This window comes from Ischnura elegans, chromosome 5 (assembly GCF_921293095.1).
Source record: "Ischnura elegans chromosome 5, ioIscEleg1.1, whole genome shotgun sequence".
Classification (NCBI taxonomy): domain Eukaryota; kingdom Metazoa; phylum Arthropoda; class Insecta; order Odonata; family Coenagrionidae; genus Ischnura; species Ischnura elegans.
In genome coordinates, this window is record NC_060250.1 from 136440195 (window position 1) to 136465066 (window position 24872).

General features: G+C 41.2%; 1 protein-coding gene across 1 annotated transcript in view; it reads left to right on the plus strand.

Annotated features, from left to right (window-relative positions):
* The window catches only part of LOC124159608 (Krueppel-like factor luna), a 397137-nt gene extending 372713 nt beyond the window's left edge, over positions 1 to 24424 (plus strand). The window contains exon 3 of the mRNA XM_046535532.1: positions 18749 to 24424. Coding sequence (XP_046391488.1) covers positions 18749 to 18924 — 176 coding nt within the window. The 3' untranslated portion in view covers positions 18925 to 24424. The remainder of the gene's footprint in view (positions 1 to 18748) is intronic.
* The last annotated feature ends 448 nt before the right edge of the window (positions 24425 to 24872 follow it).

Here is a 24872-nt window from a genome sequence, read left to right on the forward strand (position 1 = left end):
AGCAATTTCACGGTGCTTTGCTGTACTTCTTTTAATCGTCTGGATCCCCACACTAATATTTCCCGCTATTTTTAAAATCTCAGTTATCACTTTTTTCCCATGTCTATGAAGAGAGAATGCGGTACCTAAACTAGGAGAGCTCTCATGGCTAGATTAAGTTCGAGCTTAATTCCCGTGAGCAAAAGTTCCTCCCGTCAAAACTTTTCTCCACCCTTGCACAATGTGTCAACTCTATGATATCACTCCATATCCTTAGCAAACTTATCCTAAGCTTATATCTCATGATCGTGCTGAGCTTGCGAAGATTTTTTTTGTCATTGCGGATAAAAGTACTTGAAAAAGTGATTCAGGGCTGCTTTTGGCGTTTTCCTTCCTGGGAATAAAAGAGTACTGAATTATCTCACCCAAGAGTTCCTCATCATCATTTCCGTATAAATTCTCGAATATATTTCTCTCTTGGATGTGATTGCTAGGAATAATATACATCAACTATTACGTTTAACGTTTGTACATACTATTAGGAAATTTTAAACGCTATTTCTCTCCTGTCGCGCAGATCGTAGCTCATTTTATTGCCTTTTTTCTTTATTTTTATGTGAGCGCACCACCTTAGAATGTATCGATAAGTGTGCTCCGTTTTCTAGACTACTCTGAGTTGTTATAAAAGTTGGAGTTTTACTTATTAAAAGTTTTTTTACGGTCATACTATTTTATGATGCAACGCTCAGACTTCGGCTTTCATTTCAGCTTTTAAATGGCACGTCACGAAATTATTTTTGTTTCATAATTACAGCCAGGACTTTATTCATATTGTTGATATTCTATCACCGGAAACACCTCGACTCCTCTGGCTTATCACTCGCACAGGCAAATATCAAAAACCCTAAACATACTTATTAAGTAAGAAGCCTTGATTTTAGAAATCTAGTCATTACAAGCTGTCCACCAAATGACTCTATTCCAAGTAGCACTCATAGCTCTCATATGATAAACTAATGGGAAAACCTGGGAAGCTAGCATCGCAGCAAAGACAAATTTACTGTAGAAAAATCCAGTGAGCAACAGAATCGGGAGCAAAAATTCTTTGGTGCGTTAAGTAGTATGGCGCTTAGGGCTTGGGAAGTATTTAAAACGGGTTCACAGTTTTTTTTCTGAGGAAGGGAAACTGTTGAACAGACTGAGCGTATTTCAGTTTCGGCTCGGAGGTTAGCAAGATGGAATGGGATACGGAGGTTTTGCTTTTTTCCCTGAGTTTATTTAGTATTTTTTTCGGCAAAGAGTTGGAAGAGTGCGGTCTGAGGGTGAAGCGGCGGGGTGGGAGGGGGTGTGGACGAGGTATTTGCAGGATAAAAAAATAATAATTTTGGTAAGGGAGAAAATTAGGCGGGCAAGAGGGGGACTGGCAATTTTTAAAGAGAGGTTAGGCGGGAGGGTAGAGGAATGCCGATGTCGGAGGTCCAGAAAGGGGATGTTTCACAGTCAGTTGCTGTAGCAACCCCGCACCAACTCTCACCCTTGTCCTCCTCTAAGCAGCCCTGAAGCCTCTCACACAGCAACGCCTTTTACTCCTTTCTTGATGAAAATTCTTTTACGCATGGAAATTTTTTTCCTTCCAAATCTCAATCAAGGGAGTCCATAGGAAGCACACCCGCTCATTAATTTTTTTTTCTCAGAATTGATTAAAATTAAGCAATGTGCCTAATTCGGTACGTTGGGCATTTCCGTCACAAATACGCTTTACCAGATGGTAACCCGGCACGCAATTGTTGGATAAAGGAATAATTCCTTACAAGCTGTCTGTTTACAATAGTCTTACTAGCAAGACATTGGGAAATTCCTATTCAAATTCAACCTTTAATTATGTATTTCAATGTGCGATGTGGAAATAATTAATAACTCCATTTCAATCAAACGTCACAGTCACATTTTGAACAAAATCCCATAAAAAATTACGGGATTCAGTTTTTGAAATGCCACCAAAGTAAAGAGTATCTAATAATACCATGTATAAATGTCAGAACTTAGCCATATAACTACTATTTACTATCAATTACATAAATACGACGACATTATGAGATATATTTGTGAAATATTAGATATCAGCTTTAGTTAGTGATTTATTGCCTTACACTTCTATATTGCCGTGCAAGCCCAGTGGGACGAATTCGTCACAAGCCTATTCTACCTTCAATTTCATAATCTGAAACATTAACATATCACGATTACATACTATATTTTAAAAAGCCAAAACGAAAATAAAATAAATTTTACAATCGCATAAACGAACTATGAAAGCCAAAACCTATAAGAAAAACACAGCAAATAGACGATCTTCAACGTGGTTTGCTTCGAATTTTTCCTATCAAAGTCAGAGATCTACCTTGTGTGTTAACTTATTACCGTCGGCAGATACGAATGTGCCGAAAATGTCACAATGGGCGATAGTGAAATAACTTGCTTGACTACTGAGGCAAAATGATTCTGGAGGTATGAGCCGAATTCGGCACACCTGACGCTAAAGGGTTGACTCTTTCCCATGCCGATGAGAAATATGCTTCAGCAATCAAAAATCTAACGATGTATCAATCGTCAAATCAATTGCAGCCGTCTTTTGATGACTCAATTTACTGTTGATAAAAATTCCTATCTTCCTCGATACTTGCTGTTGTCATTTAAAAAGTTAAGTTTTCTCAACTAGAATAACTAAAACACTTTAAGTTGCTTGAACTAGTAAATGGTCGTCTCCAGTTTTCAAAGCTATAACGCTGCGGAATTTGCTGGATTTATGGAAAAAGGTGGTTTATAGTGCCAGGCATGTGCAAACAACGCATCATTCTAGTGCTAATGGATGCCATGGACATAAGTGAAGGAACATCCGAGGACCAGCCGGTTGCGTGCACTTACAGTCGCCGCTAGTGCACGGATAGTGCGACAATTTCGAATAAAACAATCATTCACTTTGACCAGGAATCAAACCCTGGAAAATCGAAGGTTCAATTCCAGGTTCTTGGCGAAGTTTCTCCCATGACAAAGTGAATGTGAATTAGAACGCCGTCCACGCCATGTATTTGAAATTCCTCACAGTCGATTTGTCCACTAAAGTCAACAAAAATCCCCGGAGGTAGGGGATGAATTCATAAGCCCAGTAGTAGAGCATATGTTCAACTCCATAGTTACGCCATGTAATATTTCCCCTTTATGTCCGTGTAAATCTGTTGTGATCGAGGATTTTGTGTTCTACCCAAACCTCTCTTTCCCTCTCTCTCCACCAAAAATCCTCCTTAAAAAATTCACCCTCATTTTCGAGCCGATAAAAATTTGTATGTGGGCCTCTTCTTGCTCCGGTGGAGTTGAGCGGAGCGCGAGGAGTGGGGGGAGGAGAGGGAGTGGGGAAGCTCGCTCTTTCGTGTGTTGGTCGCTGTGTGGGGTGAGTTAGCTCCAGCAGTTCCAGGGAGGTTGGAGTGGGTTTGGATAGGGTAGCGGGCGCGTCGGAAATTAAGAGGGGGATGAAGAAGGTGAAAACAGCAAAGGGAGGCTAATAAGGTTGAAAAGGGCGCATGAGGAAGGGAGAAGAAGGAGAAGAGAGAAAGAAAGGGAAGGAGAGTCCTTTTTCTCCCTCGCACTCTTGCTTCGCCTGCATGGTCTGAGTGGCGGACGAAAGCGAGAGGAAGGGATGCATTAAAAAAAACAAAAGAGTCGTAAGCAGCGTGCGTGAGCTTGTGTGCTTCGGGACTACTTCCTTCTATTTGGCTTTCATCTCTCCCGCGAGAACTGCGAAGAATAAGTGGATGAGTGGATAACAAGCCAGGGGAACGGGTGAAAGTGTGAGAGGAAGATCGATTTATGCCCGGCATCTTCTCTAAAGGGACTCCGTTCGAAACCCTGCCGATCGTCCCTCGTATTTTCACCCGATTTTGGATTCGATTGATGAGGCTAGAGCCCACCCAGAAAAAAATAGTCATCGACGTAATATTCGGAGAGCTACCCGTCATTCATCTGTTTGGAAATTATGGTGAACGCTGTTTATCTTCTACGGCCTATTTTTCATCCCATTCCATTATTCCAGTAAATTATTTTCCAACGAAAAACAAATTGTATTTCAAACCAGTTTCGCATATTATATCTCTTATTTTATCGTTTCCTCGGGGCTCTGGATTATAATGCGTGTCTATGATTTCCTTTGTGTCACTGTGAAAATCTAATTCCAATTGTTTCAGCAATCTTAACCGAGAACGTAGCCTCCAAGTCAATAGTGACGTCAACCTCAATCCATATAGAAGTTGAGCTGTGTTCTTTTTTCTCTCCTAGCAGTATTGACGAATCGTAAACCTTATCTTAGTATATTATTGATACCGCCGACGAAATTTTTTGCGATGAATCTCGTATGCAGTTCGAGATTCGTATGATTGCTACATCGTAGCACCTTACTTTCTCTACTTGGCCCTAGGAGTTGGTCTCATTCACATCATTGGGATGTGGAATTTTATTTAAAGTAAGTGAACCGATTCTAGTATCTCAGTCGCCTTGCGTGACGAGTGTTTTTAGTTGAGGTCAAAGGTACCACCCGCCTTTGAACCAGAGATCACTGGTATAGGAGCAATTTGCTCAACTAACCTTAACAAATTCCTTAAAATACCTGCGCTACAGAAATTACTGTAAATTGAAATTATTTTGCGTTTGATATGATGATTGACAGGATTAAAAGATGTTTTCATAAGGGAGTGATATTTGCTTATGAAATAATTGCCTTTTTTTATTATTTCTGAGTGGTTTTAGGATAAAGTTAACGAAAAAAATGGTTTAGATGGCAATGCAATGCCTACGACACTATAGTACTAGTTAGAGGATTATGAAATTTTCTTGTTATTTTATTATCCCTTATCAGATATTTTAGTAGCTGTAGGGCATCTTTTGCTTTTCTCGTGCATGTCTATAACCTTACTGAGTCGATATACGTAAACTGAACAATGATTTTAGTTCTGTTGCGTAAATTTTTTTCGCGGAAGCACCTTTGCCTGCCAATATTTTTCGCGCTTTCCGAGGTTTCCTCTCCGTTGAACTTCTCCTTTTTCCCATTCAACTGGGGCGCGCCGCCAGTGCGACTCCTTATGAACAACCCTTTTTTAGTGCTCGTTTTAAAACTCCTTCCCATTTCATTATTCCCTTCGCTTTACCAATTCCCTCCTTCTCTCCTTCGCAGCCTCTCTTCTCCTCCGTTCACTAATCTGCGTTCGTCCGAAAACTTCCGCAGCACAACTTCGCGGAGCGCGGCATACTCTAAATCGCACTCCGCCATTTTCTGCAAAATTTCATGTGACGCGAAAATCATCCGTGATCAGCAAACTCGCTCAAAGAAAAGACTTGCCAGGGTGACACGTTAAATTGCATTCCTCGAGCGAGAATGTAACTCCGTTGAAGGAGCACAGGCTCAGCTCACGCTGCTAGCCTTGTCGATGCTGGGATAATATTTAAATGTCGAATGGAATTTGGCAATATTTCTTTAGCCTTTAACTACACTAGGTGGTAGTTATAGGCTATTATGCAAGTTCTGACGCTTCATGTGAAATGTTAAGTAAGCATGGCGTCAAAAAGTATGGGAAAAGATCAAAAGGCTTTGTGCTTACTGTAAAAATTATGCTAGTTTTATGATTTTTATTTTTAAATCCATACTCATGTTAAATTCTCTACCCTTAGTATCACACCTTTACGCGCAAAGTTTATTTCCAAAAGTATCTCCAATCAGCCAGTTGTATTTTATGGATATTTTTAGTTCATTTTTTACATTTATTACCCATTTTTAAAAGGATTACTCAATTTTCTTTACGGCCGTAATTAGAAAAAGAATTTGGGGTTGATTTTGGGCTCTTTGTTTCTTGGATAATGACATTTTTATTTTCACGCCCTAGGATTTTGAGATCGACACGCAGGGGTAGGTCACAACGCGAAGCAGAGCCCTCCTTTGCACCCTGACACCTTATGGTTCCTCATCCCTCCGCAACCTTTTTCTTCAATTGTGCACCTCGCTCAGTTGTCACCCTCTTCCCATCACCGCATGCGCGGCCTCCGAGCAGGACGGACCCGAACTACGAAATTGCGAGGGGGCAGCCACTTCTTCCAGCAGTTCTTCGGATGAGAGAAAGCCTCCATTTCCCCCCCACACCAGCGCCAGGCAACACCCACCCTCTCAAAGCGTTCCTCTCCACCGCGGGCACAACAAGCCCACCGACCGACGCAGAAACTTTGGTAATTTAGTGCGACTCAAATACTTTCTCTCTCTCTCTCCTCTCTCGTCCAGACCTCGCCTGGTTTGAGAGTGTCTGGGGCAGTGGTCGACAAAGCGTGAGGTGCATTCGTTCCATCGCTCTTCTTGCCTATGCGTGCCTAGCTTCCGCAAGGAGAGCGGAGTGGGATAGTGGAGTGGGAGGATATCAGAGCCTTCTTCTTGTGCGCCCACACCAACAGCCGTCAAAATGTCCATTCCCTTTTTTTCTTCACCTCTCTGCCACAATGCTATTCGATTCCGACGTCGAACACTCATTTCTTCGTAAAGACTGATGCGTATGTACCACCTAGTAATGTTTTCCAAAACATAAGCTTGTTTTGCTAATTTGAAACCTTTCTTTAAAGACCAAGAAGGAAACAAAAAATATCTCTGTTGAAGCTGAAGAGGCATGAAGTACATCTTCTTATTCCTGAAAAATAGCAAACTATTTACAAATAATTTTAAAATCCTGTATTATTTCGTTGCAAACGTTTATTTTTAGGCTAATAATTAAAAAATGAATAAAATCATTCTAGCATTTTCTGTCGAAATGGTCCCTCAGTAATAACTCCTGCATGGTTTTCTTTCCTACTTTTTTCAGATAAGTTGATTCTGCGGTAACTGCTTAAACGAGCTTTGTTTTTAAGGGAGAAAGTGCTAATCAGGGAATAATTGGTGATATTTGCGATTCTATGGTCGATTATGTTTTTAAAAGAAGTATCCGGCATAGGTATAGTATGGTACTATTTTAATCAATCCGCGGTACATGCATTTAGTACCTAGGCGGAGCGTTGATCTACGTGGGAAATCTATGACTCTCCTTCATCGGGATGGAGATTTTTTGGGTAATTTACAAGAAACCGTCTCCAAACCAATAACACGGTGATTGCGTCGTGAAAAGCCTCCTGACGGATCCGAATAAGCTTGATGTGACTTGCTGAGGTGCACTTTAATTTTTTCAAATACGTTTGCGGCGTAGCAGAGATGAGGTTCAAGCGATCAATTTATTCTTGATGCTTGCATCTGATTGTGAGTCATTTTACTTTCGAAAAATGAGATTGGTAATTTATGCATTTTATAGATAATATTATCCCGAATATGAACTTAACTACCCTAATTATGATTTATAACGTCTTAAAATTCGGGTCGCCCTCCCGTCAGCGAGGCGAATTTTGTTATTCCTTTTAAATGCGCGGTGAGTGACAATAGATTTAGTGGCCGACTGGAAGGTCCTCTATCCTAAAGTTGTAAATCTTCTATTGTATTCCATTCATGGTCTTCGTGTCCATGTGCTTCTGATTCCCTCGTCTGCCGACGCAGCATTAGCCACGGAGACTCGTACAAGAGCCGACTCCATCCCTCATATGTTGCCTCTCTGGACTCATTTTAGTCGGTTTCCACAAATTCTCGCGGCGCGGCGCTGCGTGCCGAGCGATCCATTTATTCTCTAGTTTTATTCTATGCTCGCAAAGGAGCGTTTTCAATCACTAGGAATAACATTGGAAAGTTATAAATTACCTCGGTTGTATCATTTTAAATGCAAATTTCGGCCCTAACCATTGCGTAGTTATCCGTGAAATTCGAATCGCTCTGTCCGTCAGCGAAGCGAGTGGAGACTTTTGTTAACCAATTAAAAATGGTCGGTGGGTAGACAACGCATTTGGTGTCCGACTGGGGCATCCCCTCTTGCAGTGTTCGTGGCCTTCCTTGGTGCTGGCCGTGGTGGGTGGGAGCGAGGGAGGCGGGGGTGTGCTGAGAATGGGGCGGGGTGAACGTAGCGAGGGAAACAAAAGAGCGGTGCTGGGCGTAGAATAGATGGGTGGGAGGGGTTTATTGAATCGGGGCGAGATTGATGTTGTTTATCCCTCCTTCCTTCGACACCTCCACGGAGTGCGTTAGAGTGATCCATCATTAAAAAGGGGAGCCATGGGAGAACGCTAAATAATTCCCGGGCGCGGCAACTAGTAAATTCATTTACGCTTCCTTCAACTTTCCTCCAGCACAAAAAAGTGATACATAAGAAATGGTCTGAGGTGATATTTTCTTAATCGTTGCAATCGTTGCGGTGAAACACAATTGTCAACTTCAGATTTAATTTAAAGTCGATCAACCTGGGTTTCTTTCGGCCAGGGCAAAGTTTTAGGCTGAAGGAAAGTGCACTGAGCAGTCGAAACTCGGGTTGATCAACATTTAATTAAGACGGAAGTTTACTCTCGTGTTTCAATCATCATCAATGCACGATATCATTCATTAATCCTTGATAAAAAAATCAGGATATTCCATTTATAAAATATTTCTTTCATTACTTAGCGATCAATGTCTAATGTTATATTCGTCCTGCCCCTCCAGAATGTGCATTTATTTTGAAGGTTAATGTATTTATAATATCAAATCTATTTCATTTCTTTAAGTCTTGGCGGTCTAAAAGCTTCAGGGTAGAATTCCAAAGAAATTTTAAGTGATACATTTTTGAGCATTAAAAGTGTTACTTCAAAGGAATTAACGGAAGAAATAATTTTGGGGATTCCGCGCCGAGTGTGTACGCCCTGTACTGAACAGACTCAGTGTTTACGGCAAGGACATTTAGGATCGCATGTGAGTCGCGGTTAGCATAAATATGATTTGCAGTGACATTTAGGGTGTGGCCATCTCTTGTCCCTTCCGCGGATTAAGGTCTTCTTTCCCGAAAGGTGTTTTGTGGAATGGAAAAAATCAATGTCCTCGTCCGGAGCTTATTGCAGTGAAAGCTTCGCCGAGCGCATTCGAGTGTACATTAGAACTGTGACGTCCGCGACCACTTTTGTGAATAGTTAACAGATCGCCACAGCCCTGATACATTCCTGTGATTTTCTTTTTGAGTTCGATCATAACTTTTTCTCTAGCAATAGTGAAATCGTAAATCTGGCTTTTCTTATAAAGTGATTGTTTTGAAATTTAAAAATCAGGAAATTTTTAGGTTAATCATTTAGTTACCACTTTTATTCTGTTAAATGCCCGTATCTCGTGATCTTAAAGTACATTCCACTCACGACCTTTCTGTCTTTTTGCTTCGCTTAATATCAGAATTCTTAATAACTCTCGCCCATTTAGATATCATCAGGTCTCATTCATCAGTTTTTAAATCAATATCAAGTCTCTATGAAAGTTTACCACACATTTTTATTTACTATTTTCTATTTTTTTCTTAATTTGATAATTATTTTTTAATTTTTCGATTGCGTGATAGATCACCCCGTGATATTATCGCAAAAAGTAGGAGGAAATCATGCTATTTTCTGTTTGTCAAAACTACTAAATAGCTATTATTTAACAAGCTACGTTTCTTTGAATATGATCCAGAATTACTTATGCTATTTTTCTCATATTTTAATGCGAATTGATGTAAGATTCCCATTTATTCAGTGCTTACTGGCGATGATTTCAATATTTCCATTTCAACTATGTATCCATCATCAAAATTATCCGTATTTGCATTTCATATTTTTATTCTATTTACCCTCCGCTCAAATATTTAGGATAAAGTTTCTGGGAAATAACCCCGTCCTGTCGTATTGTCAGACAAGATGTCTGAGTAATAGTGATTTACTGTTCAAAATGAGAGGAAATGTAATGATTCGGCCCGATTTTAATTTCATCTCTCAATGGATTCGCGAAGTTTACCTAATTTGAAAATTTAGCTGACGCCATGGGAAGGAGGTTCGTGATGCAGAATGAATATTTGGCCGTATTTATTGGACTACCTGAGACGCGTCGCATTCTCTCCGCAGAAATGAAACGAGATAAACGATCGTCAAGACGTGAGCGAAATAGGATCGGAAGCCGTGGAGCGCACGCGCGTTTAGTCGTCAAAATCAAAGAATAATAAGCTTAACTGTTGCATTGGTCTCTTTATGGCGAAAATTGCATCGAGTCCCTCCCTCCCGCCTGCGTCTTCATGAGCTTTTTTCAAGAGCCGATAGATGCCGCCACCGCTCCGCTGTGCCACGCTCGAATTTCTACGGATTCTTATTTTCCATCGGCGGAATACATTTCTTCGCCGCACGAAGAGAACCAGTTCAACAGCAAATAAACTCCTTCGACCATAGAATAGCGGTATATTTTGGAAAAAAAATAGCGAAGGAGGGCGGGTAGAGGGAGAGGAAAGTAGAAATTCTATATTTTCCGTCTGCGTAAAAGCGGTGAAAATCCTGTTCTCCGTGTGGTTAGACTTCCATATCCATATTTTTTTTCTCTTCCCTCCGGTGGAGTGGGGCTCGACTGGGGTTGCAAATGGGCGAAGAGGGAGGGGGTGGTCTTTTAAGGGAGGGGGTGCCGCGGGGCAAAGGGTTTCCAAGGCACCCACCCACCCATCCGCTCATGGCAGAAACGTTCTGAGCCGATCAACTATTTCCCCGGGAAAACGCCACGGTAGGAAGCAAGGAAGGGGTTTTGCAGGAGAGGAAATCCAATTGGCTGCAAGGAAGGGATCCGCTGCCACCGTCTTTCCCTCACCCAAACCGCTGTTGCTCAAATCTTTTCTCCCCATGCATTGCGGCATACTCTCTTAGTGTTACGGGCGTTCGATGGCTATCCTGCACTCTCCTCCATTTCTCCCTATTCCATCTCCATTCCCTCGCTTCCCTATGTATCTTCCTTCCCTGATTATTCTTCACTTGCCCTAAGCACTTGGCCTCTTCTTCCTTTGCTTTTCCTTCAATCGTATCCTCCAAAACTCAAACCCTATCCTAACCCTTTGTATCCACATTTTTGCTACTCTAAAGTGAGTTTATGGGTATTAATTGTTTCAGCTAAGAATTTTCCTCTCTAATCCTATTTATCATCTCAGTGTAATGTAGCATATGAGTCAATGGCCAACTTACAAATAAATCAATAAAATTGAAACTATGCAAAGTAAATAGTACGTTTGAAACTAGAGTAGGGCACAGGAAAAATGCAATTTTTTTACTGTGGCCTGCTATGGCATCTTAAAATATTAAGTAGTGTCGGACTATGTCGGAACTGTTAATAGCTAAATTTAAATGTCTTGAACATTCCTAACGTCTGAAAATTCTAGAAATTTATTTTTATGTACCCATTAGTTTTATAGCAAAACGGAGGGCATTGAGTTGTCATGCTCAAAGTAAACCCTGATTCGGGGGGAAAGAAATGCCATATATTTTTAGGAAAGGGTTCTGCCTCGTTTCCTTCCCACCCACCCCTTTTACACCGCTGTCGCCTTTTCTGCGGCACCATCTTACCAAAGCCCCTCGACTTCACCTTCACATATATGTGCGCAGAGGGGGATTTTCCTCGTTTCGATTGGATGTTGCCACGACGGGCGAGAGTGGAGATCCCTCATCTGCACTCCCCGCGTTTTATGCATCCGAGAGCGCTTTATCCGTCGCGAGCGAGCGAGGGAAACGCGCCCAATAATCTCCTCGCTGGGTCGGTTCGGCACGCGTGCAATATTCCGACGGGGGAAACGCAGCCGGCCGTGATAATGAACTCACGGGAGGGGGATGAATTTTACGACGCGGGACCACAATGTCGCAGTCGTATCGCCTTGGCTCCGAGGATATTATCCACGAAAAAGTTGGGAGGCAGTGCGTGTTGATGGAGACGGGCGAAAACGGTGACGTGTGGCTGTCTCTGCTCTCCTTGCGGGACGTGATTGGCTGTAAGAAAGATATGCATTCCCTCATTTTAGTCCAGCTGCTCCTGCGTATTGAAAACGTAATTTTAATTCTTCATTAATGGCACTAAGTACGACAAAAGGCGTTGCTATGGATATACACTTTATATAATATCTATTAAAGGAATATTTTTATGCGCCTAAAGAGCTCGAAAATTTATGCATTCCGTGGATAAGCCACGCTCATGTATTCACACAAATGTCGAGATTTAGTATTATGGGATTTGTTGGCATCAAAAGCAGTTTCCCTTCCGATAATAGACTGTTAGACAAAGGAGACTTGTCATTTAATGTTTCATGAAAATAATTCTATAGGTTGCATCGGCTGAGTTATATTGTTTTTAAACCAAGCATAGTTTGAATAATACACTCATAATCATTAATTCTTTGCATGATAACTCGCTTGAAGCTTAACGTGAAGACTCAGTAAATAACCCCTAAACTCAACCGATGCAATATATACAATTATTTTCATAAAGAATGAAATGATAAGTTCCGATAATGGAGAATATCCTAGTTCTTACTCAGGATTTTTTTATCTCTTCACGTTTACTAATTCAAAAAAATTCTGAATGTACACACCGTCAATAATCCTTCACATTTATCTAGAGGCAAGGAAAATAGTACTTCTGTAGCTGCGCTTGACACAGAATTTCGGGAAACTAAAATAATATTTTCCTCAAACGTTTAAATTTCTGTCGTCCAGCTCATTCCATTGATCATCTTACTTTCTCGCCGTTTCTGCGCTCATGATTTTCTTAAACTCTCACTTTCCCTTTCCTCATCTCTCCTTTCACGTATTGTTCCTTTCACTAATATTTCTCGTGTCACGGACGCTCTAGCCCGCGGGTCTGTTCATGATTGGAGCATCCACTGCTTCGCGGAGGCAATCAATCTATTCTAATGCCCGCGATATCAAGCTGTACCCGCCGGGCACAGTGTTGATGGAACGGAGCGTAGTTGAATGAGCACGGGGTCATTGTTGTCGCAGGGGATAGAGGCGGAGGGGGTGGGTGGCCTCAGAGCGGAACGCGGTAACCCTTCCATTGTATATTTTACGCTCTCGTTCGCGAGTGCATATATATATATATGTGCTTCCCCGTATTGAGGATCGTCGTCGTCGTCTCCCAGCTCAGCGAAGCAATCAAGGAGTTTGTATTTGCAGCACGCCGCCTGCGCCTAGGCTTGTCCGTCAGGTTTACGCCCCCTTGCGGAATGTTGAGTAAAAGTGCGGGCGACCTAGTGGCACCGAATTTTACAGCTGTTGTCGCCGTCAGCTGGAAACTATTGGAGCGATCGCCGTCCATCCACCCTTATACGGGAGGCTTATATTGGAGGCCGCGAAACGAGATTGGGTCCAGAGCGGAGGGCTTAGCCGCGAGTGAATAAAGCTTCGCCTGATGTGCGCGGGACGAAACCTCTTCCCCATTTAGCACTCGCCCTTGTTCCCGGAGTTTAGAGTGTGTCTAAGTGTAATCACTATTGCAATTACCTGGAGTCTGGCGAGTATCTAACTCACTCCATGAATCCTCACGTACACAACTGTCCGTGTTTTGCAGTTTTTTTATGCGTTTTATGTCTCGGAGTTATTTTCGATGAATGATTTTTTACCATGTTTATCTTTGTTTCAATCTCGCGCCCGTGAAAATACGTAGTGACTAGAATTTCCAGTTTAACATTTATTGTAAAAAAAACATATTCTTCCGTTAATTTGACTTTAGGGCAATTACTTTTCCGTAATTTGAGTATATACCTTCCCATTAAATTGCTGTCTGATTAGAAAATGATTTCCCCAGGAGGCATGCTTCACACTGATCGAAATTTTCCAATCGGCCTCCATTTCGAATGGCTCATTCCGATTGGAGAGCAGCGTGGTCCGAATCTGTTGTGTTTGACAATTTTCATTCCGACGAAGATATGACACCTTGCAGTGAATAGTTGAAAAAATAGATGAAAATTATCTGGCGACAGGAAAATCCTATGACACTACAACCCAACGGAATCAACCGTTCTGGGTGAAAAATGATTGAAAGTATTCGGATGTATGTATTACACATTCCCCCTTGGGAGTTTCAAGTTCTCATTTTATAGTTTTCTTCCGCCTTCGTTTGTGTGTTCACTTAAGCGCGAGTTCGCTTTCTCATTCCATACCGCATCATAATATTTTTTGCCCTTTTTTCCGTTTTGTGGATACCGCTATCGATCTGGGATATTGAGCAAAGTATTTTTGATGGTCATTTTTCACGCAGGCCTTTATTTTTAAATCATGGAAAAATGGTATTATTCGATCAGAGAGCATACGGAGATTTTGAGATTTTTTATGATGCATTTTTACAGTTTCATCCTTGCGTCTTTACTTCACATGATCTCTTAAACGCTCTCATAAAATATCTCTCTTTTCCAGTTATTACTTACGATTGCGGAAAAAGTTAAGTGACGTTGAGGAGCTTATTTTTATGAAATGATCGCAGTGTAAGCAATTTAAAGATTGCTTCAATGGGAAAAAATTAATGCAATCATAGCAGATCGAAACGTGTTAATCCAGAATTATTCAACAGTTTTATTTCATGATCGAATTTTAATCATCTCCGCATCACATTTCCGCCAAAATGCAATGATATTCGTACCATATTTCAAACTCCCTCATTCCTTGCAATCCGCTAAGATGAATCGGAATTCTTATTATTTTATCTTTCACGCAATCAAATTAATCCTTTTCGATGCGAGTCCTTTGAGTTTCTCTTCATGCCGCATTTATTTCATTAATTCCCGCTCCACTCCTTTCCCCCTCTCCCCCCAGCCCCGCCACTGCCTTCCTATACAATATTCACTCACTCCTGATTTTTTAACTACAGAGCGATTCACTGCGTCGCAATATGTTCGGAAAAAGACTTATTCGAATGTATAGGCTCCTAATTCTAATTTCTTGCCTATTGTACTCCGATAATAGGTTAAATCTGTTTTTTTGAGAAAAATGGCAGTAAAGATTTCTCTAGTGTCGCATTGGATAAGATTTCCCATATCTCTATTCAACGTTACGTCGCTGGAGAGACGAACCGCTTAAAAGAAACTAGGTCGGAAGAACAACCACCGGCTGAGGCAGCCTAAAAAATCAGTTGTTGCAGAAGCACAGCTTTCACCTCAGCTTCCCCTCACGGGGAAAAGACGAAGCTCCTGTGACGATCCCATGGGTACCGGGATCGCTCAGAATCTATTCCGATCCTGGAAACACGATCAAAAAATACAGCGGCTGCAATGTAGGTAGAGCATAGGACCACCCATTGAAAATCCGTCGGAAATGGTAGCTAATCGGAAGACAGAGAGAGAAAGAGCAACCACTCTGAGGCGCGGATAATTGCAGGCATGCACGCGATGGCATTGGATTGCTGAATTCGTGAGAGGATGTGTGAGTCGCTTATTTGTCGTTTCAGTCACGTTGGAAGTATGCGTGGGGAATCTTACCCGGTGAGAAACTCAAACACTTTTCACAGTCGCTTAGAGAATATATCTTGTGTTTAAAAATGAATTCAATAACTTCTACAACAATATCCCATATCTTGGCCATCTCTTCTCTGTATTTCTACCGGTTCATCTGCTCAATTTTCCCAACGTATCGATTGCCAACTTAGCCATTGTCTTCTGGAGTCTGACCCCTATCGAACATAGCCAAGATGGCGATATAAATGTGGAAATAAGGAGAGCCGATCAACCAGTGCTAAACCTGACAAGAGTTCACCCACGCCGAGGGAAGCTCCAGTTTTAAATTCAGCCCAAAGGGATTATTTATATTTCAGTTTTGTTATTTTTATCTATTTTTCTACTATCTGTATTTTTGCGATTCAATCGGTGTTCTAAATATCGAGAGAGGTCACTTTGATGATGGAATATCTTCTCAGCTGGAAAAGCTGTGAGCTTAATTAACTTCGCAAGGTGGTGACAGTCATGAAACTGAATAATGCCCCAGCGCAGAATTATCTCATTTTTCCGTGCTTGCTTCAGCATCCTACGGTGAGTTCACAACGCTGGCTGTCGACATAATTGGTCTCATACGATCAATGGAGACGTCAAAAAAGTCAGGAAGTGAACTATTGAAGTCGAGTGATGATGTGGTGTGGCCTTGGATTCCCATCCCATATTATTGCCGTCCCCCCAGCGAAAGTGTCCGACCCACCCACCCCGGACCGGAGCGACCACCGGAGACTTATCCATTAGAGAGCACCTTTCTCCATTAAAGAAGCCTTTTCGCTCGCTTTATACACTGCCGTATACTTTCCCTACGCCCGACCTACCACGTACAAAGCCCTCAAATACACTCACTCTTCCTTCCACGCAATATCTCAGCCATGCGGAAAAAAAGAAAGAAGAATCGTTGGACGGAAACGACGATTGGTAGTGATACATTATGGAGCGGGCTTATTATTCAGCAGCCTCTCCTCCCCATCCCCTCTGCCTATTCCCTCCTTCGCTATTATCCTTCTTTCTATCCCCCTTTCTTCCCCCCAGTCCCCCGGTCCATTACATCGCCTCATCGTAGCCTGCGTAGCCTGGCGTAAATATACGGCAGTTTGTCCTGAAATTATTGCAGCTCACTACTTTTTAGTACGCTTTGCCGCGTGCTTTAGAAATGTTTGATGCGTTATAGTACTACCGCACATCACCAGTTATGAAGGATGTAAAAGAGAAGAAATACTTCAGTATGAAAAGGTTTGCAGGTAGGAGAGAGAGAATTGGAGAGCTCCATCAAACCATTATTCGCGTTTATAGCTTATGAATGTGATAATGATACTATTATCGAAAAAAGAGCTAGGCAAAATAATTTCTTAGGTGATGGCAAACTAACCTTCTCAACTCTACATCTCCGACCAATAGGACAAACGAACGTTCCTTGTTGCGTATTTCCAGAGAAGCTCGACGACTTCCCGCGAAATGGGATACTTGCCACCTCTAGCTGCTTCCCTGCGAGCTCACATTAACTATTAAAACTATTCATGGCATCACTGCCATATTGCCTCCGTCTATTGAATCTAATTTTATTTTTGTTTACGAGCTTGCAAACAATATTCTTGTCACGCAGGCGAAAATGCAAGACTTGCTTTCTATAGTTTTCGCGAAGGTCTTGTTGGCTGAGCGAGCGGTTGATTTCTATCGGAACGGCGGTAAGTCGATAATAGGAAAAAGAAAGTCGCTTTAGTCCACTCAGCTGCCATGCTTTATTGGGTGAACCATTTTATGAATGTTAAATGGAATTCCTTGGTCGTGTGAAAGTTTGACTTTTATAATATGTTGAAACACTGAGATAGTAGTTAAAAGGCTCGAAAGATCGTAAAATTAATCACGCAATATGCTTACCAAATAAATATAATTTACGACAGATTAACGTTTTCATCACGAGCCTTTCGATTATTTTTTTTTTACATTTTCCACAAGTGAAACTTAGGTATCGTAAGCAATACCTGAGATACTCCGATAAATTTGTGGACTTTTTTTCATTTCCTGTTATAGAATTATGCTAAATTTTCCCGGAAGCTATTCATTCTATGGCCAAAAGTTATTAATTTAACTGGCCTTTTAAACCTGTAAAACTAATCATAACTGTACCGCTTTCTTTTAGATAATTTTAGCTGTGTAGGGTACAATTATTCACCGTTCAGTTCATCTAAGTCTTTTCGTCACTTCAACTCCTAATTCTCTTCTTTCGTCATTTCCGTCTGAAACCGTCTGTCATTTCCCACGATCGTATCTCCATCCAGTGAGCCTATCCCGTGCCATGTATTAGCGTCTAATGCAAGGGTCGAGGCACACCCATCCGTGTTTCTGTTTCAACAAAGTCCTCAAAGAAAAGAAGGGAGAAATGGCGAATGGGCGAGATGAACGAAATTGTGAAGAAAAGTCGTGGAGGGAAGAGAATGATCATTGACGGGTGACAGTGTCGAAGTAGGAATTTGGGGCTGGAGAATTCTAGTTCCTTCAATTTTGAATACCTGAATTCCTTTTCGGCTTGAAATATCCCTCGACCCTCCAGTCCGCATTTTCTTCGTCAAAAGGACTCCCTACCGTTGTAGTTTTCCTTTTTTAAAGACGTAAATTATAACCTTAATGAATAGACGTAACTTAAAATTTCAGAGTATAGTGATTAAATCCAAGTCAACATCTTGAATACAAATGTTTGCTCTTAAGAGTCACTGGAGTAAAATTTTCCTAATTTAGATACAAATCTTGGTAAGAGCTCTTTTTTCTAAACCTGAAAATTTTGATGAAGTAGCGTAAGTTCATATCCGTTATACATGACGACAGAAGCGAAGTGGGAGTGATACTCAGCCTTTCAATCACTCCCCTCCATTGAACTGGGTGACTCCAGAAGAAAAGGAAAGGTTAGACATACCACTTTGCCCAACACCGAGAAAGTTCCCAATTTTGACCGATTTTTAAGTCTAAAGAAACTGTGAAACATCTTTCTTTCCTCTCTATTTTAAACGTTTGTGATTTCAGGTAGTGGGAATGCGTCAAAGATTTTGAATGAAACGCATGCTCAAATGTTTTTATTGTGTCTTCTACCACTTTGCATGACTGCTTTAGCTTACTTGGGAGCATGTGCAATACCTCAACATCACAGAGAGCTGAAAAGCAACCCCTTCCCACATCGCTTGATGACCCCACTTCCTAACCCTCACACCCACCCGCTTGCTTGCTGCATGGCTAATGATGAGTGTCGATGGCTGGTCTTTGGCGCGATGCATTCCCCGCTTTGATCTGCATGATACAGCTCTCATCCCCTTTATCAACCGAAGATGCTAATCTCCATCCCTCTTCCGCAGGCGAGAAGCCGTACAAGTGTGCCTGGGAGGGGTGCGAGTGGCGATTCGCGCGCTCCGACGAGCTCACGCGCCACTACCGCAAGCACACGGGAGCCAAGCCCTTCAAATGCCGACACTGCGACCGCTGCTTCTCGCGCTCCGACCACCTGGCACTGCACATGAAGCGACACGCTTGAAGGTGCGGCACGGCGAGACGCAGCGAGCGCAGAGGAGGAGCGGCAGGTCGCCGCGCCGCCGATGACCCGCCGCTGGCCGCCTCAGGGTGGCCGGCTGCAGTTGACGGTGCCGGCGCCCCTGTCCGCAGGAATGGCTGACGTAATATTGAGACGAGAACTCGCGGAGTGGCTGTCGAGTGGAGCGAAGATATCGGGAGAAAAATATAAACATAAAAAAGGTGCATCGCCGACGAAGATGGACGCCTAGATTTTTTAAATTAATTTAACGTCAACGAGATACATCGATCTAGTTAGGGAGAAGAGTGGATGTTGGAATGATAACTAAATAAAAAAAAAGAATCATAGAAAAACTTGAAAGAGCTGTACGAACAAAACCTCACAAACCATCGCGATGTAATCATTTCAACAGGCTCCTTTTTGTTTTCGAGAGAGAAAACTCCAATTTCCCGCACAGCAGCCTTATTGAAAGAACGATTCCTAACTAAAGTAACAAAGAAGCATCACATCGAATTAATTTTTTTACGCTCCCCCGGGTCTTGCGGAAGATTTTTTGTGCAAGACGACAAAGAAAAGGTTTTTTACTGATATTCCATTACTGAGGGCCTCCATCCAGTACTTCTGAGTCACTGCCATTTAGTAGAACTGCTCCTCTTAGGAAGAGCAAGGAATGGGAAGCTGAACAAACACGCATCGGGAAGGTTTTTGAACAATGCTTTCTTTTCTCACCCTCCTAACCATCACTTCAAAAAGAAAACATACAGGAAAGTATTTTGTGTCGTCAATCTTCACACTGGGGCCACTTTATAAGCACATTAAAGAAACCTCACAGCGAATTAATACCAAGTCTATCGAGAACACCTTCAACATGATAGAATTCTGGGCTTCATTTGAAAGAATCGGTTAACCGGTTGAAAGGACGAAAGTCATAATGAAATAATCAGGATGGGAGATCTTTGACTATTCGTGAACTTAGGTTTTTGCCAAGAAATGGGCAAAGCCAAAAAATTACAGGGAATTCAGCATTTTCAAATATTAACCCTCATTAGATGGCATACAAACGATATTTTTTTACTATTTAAGAAGTGTTCTCGTGTGTAGTGGTAAACCAAAAACGTTGTTTAGCTAAAATTTGGACTATTTATGGGATTCGATATATTTGTGCGGATTTTTCTTCGTGTGTTAATAGGATTCACAGCCTCGCCATCTATTAGCTAAATTATTCTTTCTTATGATTACCTAATTATCGCGCAGTTACGCGCTAATTTTTATGAAGATTCCTAAATTTTTTTAACCGTGCTTGGTTAATTCAAGAATTGTTACCCATTGATGGCCCTTTTGTCTTCCCAGTGTTGAAAGAAATATGTCTCCATTTTTACCCTTTTATCAAATTCTGGATGCCAAATTTTTAACTTTTTTCGACCTTTTCGAATCTCACGCCGCGAAAGCAGGTACCTTACCTTCCCCATCGTGCCATGAGGTACATTAGTCTTAGCCTTGTTGTCTAGTCCTTGGGATTCAAGCGGAAAGCCAAAAGATTTCGCAATGCACTTGTTGACGTTGGCTTACCTGCCTAGCGGGTGAGCTTCTGAGATTGGCGTCTCAACATGCCATTCCGCCGAGCAGTCCAAAATGGGCTTAGACACGTCACAAGCTGTACTCTTCCGAAATTCAGGGTGAAGTCGCTATGTGCTCCCGAAAGTAAGTTAACTCCTTAGTGCCAAATTCCTTAAAAAATAATGAGTCTTGTAAAGTTTTCGAGAAATTTATTGACCTGTAGTAAGAGAGGTGATTTAAAAAAATGGACGTAGACATTTTTTTTAAACCTTAGCGGAACTATCTCCGGTTAAGCATAGTCAGGAAACACTTTTAACTGTTGCCGGCTGATTTCCTCATTTTTTAGGTATTCGGAATGTCGTAATAAATGTGTGGCCCCATAATTGTGACAAAAACGGCCTTTATTCTTTAGAAAAGACGTTTCCTTGTAATGGGAGCAGGTAAACCAGCAATGGAGGAGCTTTTCATGCTGTGAAGTGAGAAAAATAAAAGGAGAGAGACATTAATTTCGGTGTTTGATGTATTTTGGTATCGTAGTTTTAAGCCAAATTTTTTTAAGTAATCCACAACAATGAAGCCATTTAGGCTATAAACAATGAACGACAATTGATCAAAATGAGATTGTTGGTGCCGAAGATTTATGCTATGGAAGTGTATTGTGTGCCCCGAATAGCCGTGTTGCATGAGTCAGCAGAGTAGAACAGTGAAAGTGCAGACATGTGCACCGGATGCTCTGGGACGCTTTTATGTCGAAAGTGCTAAAGGATCAACTGTGAAACGGGATCAGCAGTTGTGTGCAACAACTCCCAAGCGGCTTGCCGCTCGAAACTGACAAAAATAACCCTTGTAATAATGAGTGATTGACTACTTGTCGGTGTGTCTGTGAGTTTTTGTCCTTTTTCTATTTGCTCTAAACCAAAATATCTTGCACATTTTCAAGAAAAAGGATTGAGAAGATTTGTTTAGGAGTTTAAAAATGTGCCACCTTCATTTGATCCAATACGGGGAAGTTGTAAATAGTTTGCTGTATGACGGAGGGAGCTTCATCAACATGTTTTCCAATCGCTATCTTTCGCTGTCAGGGTGTGATTTCTTTTGACCGGTGTACACATATGTAAACGAAGTAACAATATCACACAGTTGTTGTTTTATAAATATCAATTTAACGTGAGGTCATCGGGAAAACATGGTAACAGTCGCAGAAATGCTAAAGGCGCCGACATCTCGTCGACGTTTTCGAGATTTAACACACGTAAAAACAGGTGATAAACTTTTTGTATACGCAAGGGATCAGGAAGGTTACGTTTCTTTGATGTGTGAATGAGTCCGGTATTTTAGGTAATTGCTGGCGCCATGGCTGATTTGAACGTAAAATTTAGTTCAATTCTTTTGATCGCAGCCGTTGCAACAGCTTGGATGGGCGCAATGAATGGCGACTTGAATTGTGCCGACCGCGGGCGTTTGTCTTTCGTGTAGGGAAAGAGCTGGAGCCTATCACGTAAAATTCAATCAGGTAGGAAAACTCCAATTAAAAACACTGAGGTTACATTGTTATCGGTGAAAATATCTCGCATGGAGCCAAAAGGTGCCATCAAGAGAGGTTTCCACAGAAAAGTGAGACAGTCATTTTTTACATTGATATTTCTCTTAAAAAGTGTAAAGGTCTATTTGACTAAATTTCTCAAACAATTTTTTATCATAGTGCGTTTATTGTTTTATTTATTGTTCTAGTTAATGATCCCTGTGGCAATGTATCCTGAAGGAATATTGCCCGGGTTTTAGATGTATGTTCGTTATTATATCGCGTAATTTTAACGTACACATAATGTGTTTGAAAACCTCAGAAACGATGTCTACTTGAAGCTTGAGGAAAAAAGAACTACCTAGGCGTTACAGCAACCAAAAAAATCAAAAGATGTTTGTAAAAAAAATACGAAAGAGAGCGGCAAACGATTGTTTTTCGCAAATTTGGGCATAGAAAATAGATATGCCAACTCTTTATTGTTGTCCATTATTAATGTATTGTTGGCAGAGGGAGAGAGTTATGTGAAAGGGAGGCAAGAGAATTCGATTCTTATTTTTCTATGTTGATCCGTAAAACTTTCCTTGGCTTCGCAATATGAATGTCCTCTACATTTTGTGCCGTGCTATCTTTCGCGCATTCCTTTTACTCGCTCTACGCTTGTTCTACGGTTGCTTCTGCTGCGTCCCATTCCTCATCCGCCTTACAAGAAAATTCCACGTTACGTGAGAGTATTCTCCCCACCAACACCCCAAGTATTCCCTCAAAGCTGTCCCCTATCAACAAAATGTCTTTCGCCAGTGAGTGAGAAGGAAATGATTGGATATCGAGTGAGAGAATGTTTATTGAATATTTAATGAATTTCTATTTAGTGTAGTTTTTTGTACGCGCAGGCTTCCTTACTGTGAGATAAAAAAGAATATGAAACGTATGGTTCATTGTATATTTTGTGCTGCATTTCTGGCACAATACACTGTGTCTTCGTTTTTCAAAGTTGTGAAAGCAGAAAAAAACATTAACAGTTGCTTTTAATGTAAAAAATCCTTGAAGAGAATCTGGAGTGATTTTTTTTAAGTGGATTGGAAAATTAAGATATGAAATTATATATATATATATACATAAGACACGATTGAAAATATCTGTAAAAATGATGGAAGGCTAGAAAAAATTTTGGGCTCTTGTGATAAACGACTTTTTTAAAAAGTGACAGTCCGTTAACGGTTGCCGTGGGGTGTAAAGAAAGAAGAGGAAACTCTTTTTTTAGCTCCTGTCGATTGCTGCTGATATGTAAAGAAACTAAAGTAACGTTCTGAAGTGATTGATTGTGCAACGGAGGTCTTCCTTGTTGCTTTCGATATATAACTATAAAAGTGTAATAAATTGTACCTACGAGAGATGAAGTAACTGTAAGCATTGTGAGCGAAAGATATGAGTGATATGATGCGCGACGCTGACTGCTTTCCTGAGCAATCCGAGTCGCGTAGTAAACCTATTATCCAGTACTACAGCACGACAGCACCATTCGAAAATCATTCCCAATGCGTTCAAAGTACTAATTTTTTTAGGGTTGTGTGTATAAAAATCTCACAACTGGCGTACCCCACCCTCTTTCAACGAAATGCAAAAACAATTAGAAACATCCTCCCTTCATTCTACCCCACCCCAAAAGTCTCGGAGGAAAGAAACGAACCAAAATGAAACGTAACAACCTGTAAAGATGTGTAGATGTATATAACAAAGGCCTCACTTCTGTAAATATGGACGAACGCAATCACCGAGTGAGTAACCTACATAGTATGAATCGCTCCTTGTACATCGCGCAGGCCGCAGACAAGTGCGTAACGTCACGCGTTCTTCAACTGCCGCCGACCGAGGCCCCACTTGTATATCCCTGTAAATTTGTGAAACCCGCGGCGTTGCGTGCCGAGTTCCTGGTTACCTTAAGCGGTCTCTGCGAGCGGTCGGTTGGAGGCGTGACTGTTCTCGCAATTGGTACATTCTGACGTGCATTTTGTGAAAGGTATCTCACGCCCCAAGTGTGCAAGAGAAAGTGAGCGCAAAAATTGTTCCGAGCATAAAAGAGGAAGCTCATGTAAAAATGATCCTATCGAATGCTTCCCCGAAACTTTTTGAGGATGACCGTGGGTTGCTTGTAAAATGACAGAAAATGGTAGATCGAAGGTGAAATGATCATGATTACGTATGTTTAGAAAAGGAGAGAGTGAATTGTGGAATACCCCGATGCATTGTGGTAATGACGGATCCTTGGCTTTCCTTAGCACTGTGCATGGATGTACCAGAGTCCGTCAGATTGTTGTCGTGAATCCGAAGGTACGAAAGTTATCGAAACCATTTTGTGAACATGGATTATAATGAGAAACACTTTTATTTTTCCTTTACTAAAATAAACAATTTTACAAAAGAGTTTGACTATCATTTCTTAAAGTTCCTCTTTCCTATCCATTCTTGCGGCGGTGCAAAATGAACTGTCACTTAGTATAGCAGTAGTTTAAAGCTATGGAGAGAGTAATTTCCTAAATATAACATAGATCCATGAGATTCTATAGTACAATACTAACTGTATGTTGACGTTCTAGTAATTGAGTACCTTGTGCACTAATATGAAGCTTAACTTTAACATTTACCAAAAGTAGGAGTTAATGAATTAGTTAGACATGCATGATAGATCAATGAAAAATATTGTTTCCTCTTTGAATTGCCTTACCTACTAGAAATTAAAAAAATGAGAATTGCGAAAAAGAAGTCCCATGAATTGCATAATATTGGCCATAAGACGGAATATAATTCCGAATTTTCACTGTCACAAGTAAAATATTTTTAACTATTCATTTGTAAATCTCATTTCACTTAC